Genomic DNA, 7,481 nt, shown 5'->3' on the forward strand with positions numbered 1-7,481 from the left:
AGTAATGAGGCTATATACATGTGGTAGTGGTACAGAGTCAATGTGCGGGGTACAGGTTAGTAATGAGGCTATATACATGTGGTAGTGGTACAGAGTCAATGTGCGGGGGTACAGGTTAGTAATGAGGCTATATACATGTGGTAGTGGTACAGAGTCAATGTGCGGGGGTACAGGTTAGTAATGAGGCTATATACATGTGGTAGTGGTACAGAGTCAATGTGCGGGGTACAGGTTAGTAATGAGGCTATATACATGTGGTAGTGGTACAGAGTCAATGTGCATGTGGGGGTACAGGTTGTAATGAGTAATGAGGCTATATACATGTGGTAGTGGTACAGAGTCAATGTGCGGGGGTACAGGTTAGTAATGAGGCTATATACATGTGGTAGTGGTACAGAGTCAATGTGCGGGGTACAGGTTAGTAATGAGGCTATATACATGTGGTAGTGGTACAGAGTCAATGTGCGGGGGTACAGGTTAGTAATGAGGCTATATACATGTGGTAGTGGTACAGAGTCAATGTGCGGGGGTACAGGTTAGTAATGAGGCTATATACATGTGGTAGTGGTACAGAGTCAATGTGCGGGGGTACAGGTTAGTAATGAGGCTATATACATGTGGTAGTGGAACAGAGTCAACGGGGGTACAGGTTAGTAATGAGGCTATATACATGTGGTAGTGGTACAGAGTCAATGTGGGGGTACAGGTTAGTAATGAGGCTATATACATGTGGTAGTGGTACAGAGTCAATGTGCGGGGTACAGGTTAGTAATGAGGCTATATACATGTGGTAGTGGTACAGAGTCAATGTGCGGGGGGGTACAGGTTAGTAATGAGGCTATATACATGTGGTAGTGGTACAGAGTCAATGTGCGGGGGTACAGGTTAGTAATGAGGCTATATACATGTGGTAGTGGTGGTACAGGTTAGTAATGAGGCTATATACATGTGGTAGTGGATCAGAGTCAATGTGCGGGGGTACAGGTTAGTAATGAGGCTATATACATGTGGTAGTGGAACAGAGTCAATGTGGGGGTACAGGTTAGTAATGAGGCTATATACATGTGGTAGTGGAACAGAGTCAATGTGCGGGGGTACAGGTTAGTAATGAGGCTATATACATGTGGTAGTGGATCAGAGTCAATGTGCGGGGGTACAGGTTAGTAATGAGGCTATATACATGTGGTAGTGGAACAGAGACAATGTGCGGGGGTACAGGTTAGTAATGAGGCTATATACATGTGGTAGTGGAACAGAGACAATGTGCGGGGGTACAGGTTAGTAATGAGGCTATATACATGTGGTAGTGGAACAGAGTCAATGTGCGGGGGTACAGGCCAGTCCAGATCATTGAGGTAATATGTACAAATGAGATGTGTTGTTGCGGTACAGGACAAGTGCTGCGTGCTGTGGTTCCACTCGTTGCCAAAACAGGACTGTCATGGCTTTGACAGTGACATATGAGCTGGGGGTATTGTCTATGAGTGGGTTCTCCTGGCACTGAACAGTGTAGAGACGTGGTTGCACTGTGATCTGATCAACCACAGTAGAGATGTGGGCTCGATCACTAGATCAACGTCATACATCACACCACTCACCACACCAAGGGTGTGGTAACGACATGGAGGTGATACTCTATGTGGGGTCTCTGTCTCTCCTTCTCTCTCTTTTCCTCTTTCTTTCTCTCCATCATAGAGAACACACAGGACGGGGTCTTTTACACCCTGATGTTCTCCATTCAGCAGCTGGAGGCTGACACAAACACACTATAAATCACACACCACTGACAGCTCTACTAGGGAGAGAAGCTCACAGTCACACCATCAAACCTCCTCTTGAATATTCCCTTTCTCTTTCGCTCTACTCCTGTCTCTCTCTCCATTTCCCTCTCTCTCTCTTCCCTCTGGGTGGTCATTTTGTTGTGACACCACAAAGTGCAGCCGACTACATCAAACCCCTCCACTCACCTCTCTCTATATGCTTTGTTCGCTGCTCTTACCTTTTTTTGGTTTTTTGTTTAGGGTGCGTTGTAATCAAATAAGCGGGGTCCCCGGGTACCTGTGGGGATTGGGTGTGTTATGACAGTGACACGGAAAGGGAATGGGAGTGTTCTCTGGTGATCAGGCCGGGCGGGCTGGGAGAGCGAATGGGAGAGCAGCGCTGCATGTCTCTCTGTACTCTGTCACCCATGGCACAGTCCGTCTGGGGCCCCTGAGCTCATCTGGCCCTCAACACTCCTCTACGCCCCATAGAGTCTGTACGGATCTCACTGCTGTGCCTCAGGCCCCCTCTCTGTTCTCTCTCTGGGTGTGCACGTGCATAGTATGTGAGTGCACATTTTTATATCATATTGTATATAGCTAACCCCATGTTATATTCCACAGGATATACTTACACCACTTTGTGTCCCATTCTATAGTTGGAACAGGGATGTGTTGGTAGGTGTGTTATTGTGTGATATAGGGAAGATGAGGGACTGAACCCCATAGCTGTAAGGCCAAGGAGGGATTCATTAGTTACACCAGCTGTATCAGGACAGGACCTGTAATACTGTATATCTGCAGCCATTTCAGTGAGTGTGTGTTATGTTTAAATAAGTCGAACCAGGTTATTGTGTTTCTGTGCGGTTGTGTGTTATGGCTAGCCAGTTCTATGGGTTTGTGTGTGTGTGAGTCTTTTGGATGTGTTAATGTCTCTGAGTCTGAGCTTGGCTTAGCAACAGGGGAGGGGAAGTCCCTCTTGGGTGAGAGGGTGGGAGCAGGCAGGATCATGACGAAACAGTACATGGCTGGAGAACGGGCACATTTATTTGGTGGGGTGGTGGGGTTAGGGGAAGGAAAGAGGGAGTGCGGGGGGTTATTTGTAGCGCACTCCCCAGTGAGTTTCCTGTCTCTCTGAGGTGAAAACCTGGGAACATATGAAGCTTTAAGACAGCCCATCTGTTAGTCTCCGGCCCTTGGAAGACTGTCAACAGTCTAAAAATAAGCCACACTAAAGTGAACCAGGCGGCAAAGGTGATTTTTCATTTTGTGTTATAAACAGAGCAGAGCAGAGAGGGACAGGCTAGCAGTATTTCCTCTTCCTGTGGCTGTTTGAGATCGTGCCATATAGGCGAATCAGAGTATGCTAGACTTGCTCAGCGATGCTACCACAGTAGATCATGTCGGTATGTTATATCACCACAGACAAGATTTAACGCCCTAGCTGTTCAAGTGTTCCCAAATAGTGGACACGTCTGATAAGGCTGCTGCTATTCTGCAAAAGCAAAAAAAATGGTGTGAAAGTTGTTGTTCTAGTAAATTGATGTGCAGAGCAGAGGACTGTTTGTTAGAGGATTCCTGGTGAACTGACATGTTTAAGTCTCACCACCCCTGCCTGCTCCCCAGAGGACTGTGTTTGTTAGAGGATTCCTGGTGAACTGACATGTTTAAGTCTCACCACCCCTGCCTGCTCCCCAGAGGATGCCACAGAGCCTGGAGCCGTGAGGTGCCGGGGGGCCAGGGGGCCCTGCGGCGGCGCCTCAGACGCCTGATTGAAAGTGACATGATGGCAGCCCTGTCTAGGTCCTCGCTCGTTGTAACACAGTTAATAAAGCGTGTGTGTTGGAAACGTAGATTTCATTTTCCTTTATCTTTATCTCCTGCCTCCCCTCTCTCTCCCCCTCTGCTCTCCCCTTTCCCTCCTCCCTCTTCCTCCCCCCAGTGTGTGCAGCAGTCTCACAGTCTCTGCATTAGTAATGCGACTGGGCCATATTTCCCATGAGCCCACAGCTCGGCAGGATTTAGCCTCTCTTTTATAACCAGTTTAGGAAAACAATGACAGCCTAGATATTGACTGAGCAGTGAGGGGCTGTTCTGCCCACTGCACAGCCTCCCTGTGTAGAGGGGCGCTGTTCCATCCATCACACAGTGTCCCCCTGCTACACTGTGACATGCAAGCATGCTCTCTCTGTTTAGTTTGATGGTACAATACAAAGGAATAACACTGTCTGTGATGTTCTACCTTTGTTAGTACAGTGGTTATCTTGTCGACTTGATGTCTTTTGTCTTGGCAGTGAGGGAGTTGAAATGTGATGTTTTCTATTTAGATATATATGTAATGTGGAGTTGTTAGCCATTGATGTTGTGCGGTCTGATGGGAGGAGGAGGTTGTTTCAGGATCAACTCTTTGCTAGTTCTTCAGGTTGTAGGGGTGTAATAGTAATAGTGTTTTGTCAGGTATTGGGTGATGTGTGTGTTCTCTGTCCGATGACAGGGTGTGTTTGTGGTCTCAGTCTCCAGTCTCCTCCTGCTTAAAGAGTGAGAGCAGAGCCCTCGATCTCCTCATCCTGGAGAATATATCAATTATAGCTGCATAGGACTGATGTCACACTGAGAGTCATTATCAGATTCAGAGACACACACCATTCTCCCCATCGATCGCCTACGGCTTGATCAATACCCCAGCCCCTGACGACGTCTCAAATGAAGAGAGCTGAGACTAGCATCACAGTGTGTATGACTGTCTGTGTGTGTTCACACTGATTAACACATTTAACAAGAGCTACTTTTCCATTACACCAACCCAATATTGCAGGCTCTTGTGTGTGTGTGTGTGTGTGTGTGTGTGTGTGTGTGTGTGTGTGTGTGTGTGTGTGTGTGTGTGTGTGTGTGTGTGTGTGTGTGTGTGTGTGTGTGTGTGTGTGTGTGTGTGTGTGTGTGTGTGTGTGTGGGTTCTCTCTCTTCTAGTTTGAGTTGTATGGTAAATATCCATCCTGTGGAATGTGCAGCAGTGTAGGTGAGGGTGTTTGTGTGGCTCCTTCCTCCTCTCCTCTCCTCCCCCTATCTGTGCTGTTTCCATCAGTCCGCTGCAGTGCTGGTGTAACCCAGGACCCCAGGGACTCAGGGAGCAGCCACTGCCTCTCAATCCCCTCTTTCTGCAAATCAATACACACCAACAAAACCCTGGAAACCTGGGGGAAAACATGCACGCACACACACTCCCTCTCTCTCTCTCTCCCTCTCTAACACACACATACACACAAACACATTCACGCACAAAGAAAAATTATATTTTCTGCCACATAAGGAGACAGTAGACTCAAAGGAAGCACACATGAAACTGACATGTGCCTATACATGATGATGATGATGAAATCAAGATCTAATATTCTGTTTTGTGTAAAATGTTCTGCCTCTCTTCTGGCTGGAACTCTCCTGTCTGCTGTGGCCTGAGTAACAGGAGAAGCAGTCAGATGGAGAGCCAATCCTGACCTCTGCTGGAGGGGTGTGGAACTGCTGGTGACGTGGATCAGAGAGAGAAAGAAGTGGTTTTCTCTCATAATGGGGTCAGTGGCTCCCAGTGAGAGACGGCTCCTCGCTGAAGAGCCCTCGGTGTGCTCGTTCCCACTTGTATACGCAGGGGAGGGGTGCAGGAAAAGAGGGAGATGGAGAGAATGAGCGAGAGACAGAAAGAGGAAAAGAAAGACTGACCCTGAATGGCTGCAATCAGCCAGTCTAGAGCTTTAAGACCCGGGCGCTTGGCCTCCTCTGCTGAACTAGTGCAGCCTGGCTCTGCCAACAGTCGTGTGCAAAATATGTGCACCAAGATAAGGCCCAAAGAATAAGTATTTATCAACGGAAAACCATGTTTAATCCTTCAGATTTTTCCCCTTTTCCTTTTTTCATAGTGGTGCACAGAACCATGGGCCTATCTGTGAGAGATTAATCTTAGAAAGCAGCTTTTAGCGGGAAGAGGGGGATGATTGCTGAGCTTTCCCTGGGAATTGGGTTTATGGTCCCGGGGAGAGCGCAGACGAACCAGCCAGCCTACCAGAATTCTCCCTAACACAGGCCTCTGGGAGCCCCATATCTGCTGTGATTGATAGTTTAACTCTTCACATCTATCTGATCTGGTATGAAGTTATATACCCTCTGGTTGAGGTGTGCAGAGAAACCAGACTCCTGCAGTTGTTGATGGTGGTGTTGTGGATGTAATTTTGATAAAGGTGTTTTGTGTGTTATTATGAATTCATGTGTTGCGCTCAAGTGCTGTTGGAATGTGGGCCTCATAAGGTATTGATATGGTGTTTTCAAATATTTATAGGAATATCAAAAGGGATGCGAGCCTCATAAATCTGAATAAACAAATCATTGTTTCATGTTGCCATGGATAAGGAAGACCGCAAAGCAAAGACACAATGAATATAATATGACGTTTGGGTTTATCTGCAACTCGATATATGATATATAAGGGGTGTGTGTGGGTAGAGCAGGTAGTCCGTGTTACAGGAGGCTAGGGTCCTCTGATGGACAGACAGACATGACTGTTGTGTATAAAGAGAGGTGTAGGGATGTGGGGTAGGTGGCTGTGGGGGCTCGGAGGTGTGGGCACGTAGCTTATTATTTCTCTCCTCATGTGTTCTCCTCTCTTCCCTTCCAGAACCACACACTGAGCCAGCACGCGCAGTGAGACTGGGCCCGGCAGGACTCCTGGCTCAGCCCAGAACCCCGACCCAGGCCCGGTGGGGGAGGACCATTTCAACATCACAGCCAATCAAAGTGTCATTTGCTACTCACATGTAAAACTCTAACGATTCCGCCACCAGGCACAGCTATTACGAGCAGTGGGGAATGAATATTAATGGGATATGCTATTAAAAAAGAAAAGGATATTTAAAAAAAAGGAGATGGAGAGAAAAGGTATTGTACGTGCAGTATTTTTTATCGTCCCTGCTACCCGGTTGTGCGTTTTTTTAACAAAAGAAAAAATTGTACAAAAAAAGAAACGCCCTTAGTCTCTGATTTTAGTCTCTAGAAATGCATAATTTACCTTGTCCTCTGTTGCTTCTTGTATCAAACTTCATAGGTGCCAATTCTTTTCAATTTGTTTTGCATATGTTTTTACTCTTTCGTTATTGTACCTTCTGATTTCTTGCAGTAAATAGGTACTTGTGCTGTGTTGTGATTGTTTGCCAGTCGTAATATTTCTGCCTTTTCCTCCTTTTTATGATTATTGTTATATATTTTCTTTTTTGTAATTACAAAATAAAAAGACAAACAAAATAAAGTTAAGAAAAACATAATGGTGTGATTGGATTTTCCAGTCTATGGACCTAATGGTTATTGTAAAAATGAATATCATCAATTTCAGGGCAACTGGATGATGTCTGCTTTTTAAATGTGAATTAACCAGATTGCAATAACTAGTACAGTCAATAAAAAAATGCTAATAAATCATGAAGAAAAGGAATGTGTGTGTGTGTGTTGTGAGTCTTGTTTTTCTAATGAAAACCAGTAGCAACCAGGAGAGAATAACATACCTTCACTACAGCAGCTTTCAATGTAAGCCAGAGGTTGGAACCTCTTCAGCAAACAGAACTGAAAACCATAAAATAATGAAAATATTAGAGGAACAGAATCAGAACCGGGAACAAAAGAGATCTATACTGTTCCATTATTTTAAAAGCATGGGAACCGGTTAATAACTGACTGCTATGCAAA

General features: G+C 45.9%; 1 protein-coding gene across 1 annotated transcript in view; it reads left to right on the forward strand.

The window, feature by feature from the left end:
- Positions 1 to 7,221, forward strand: part of LOC112252320 (zinc finger protein 423) — a 163,772-nt gene extending 156,551 nt beyond the window's left edge. Inside the window, exon 8 of the mRNA XM_024423440.2 lies at positions 6,421 to 7,221. Coding sequence (XP_024279208.1) covers positions 6,421 to 6,450 — 30 coding nt within the window. The 3' untranslated portion in view covers positions 6,451 to 7,221. The remainder of the gene's footprint in view (positions 1 to 6,420) is intronic.
- The last annotated feature ends 260 nt before the right edge of the window (positions 7,222 to 7,481 follow it).

The sequence above is a fragment of the Oncorhynchus tshawytscha genome, linkage group LG06, assembly GCF_018296145.1.
Source record: "Oncorhynchus tshawytscha isolate Ot180627B linkage group LG06, Otsh_v2.0, whole genome shotgun sequence".
NCBI lineage: Eukaryota > Metazoa > Chordata > Actinopteri > Salmoniformes > Salmonidae > Oncorhynchus > Oncorhynchus tshawytscha.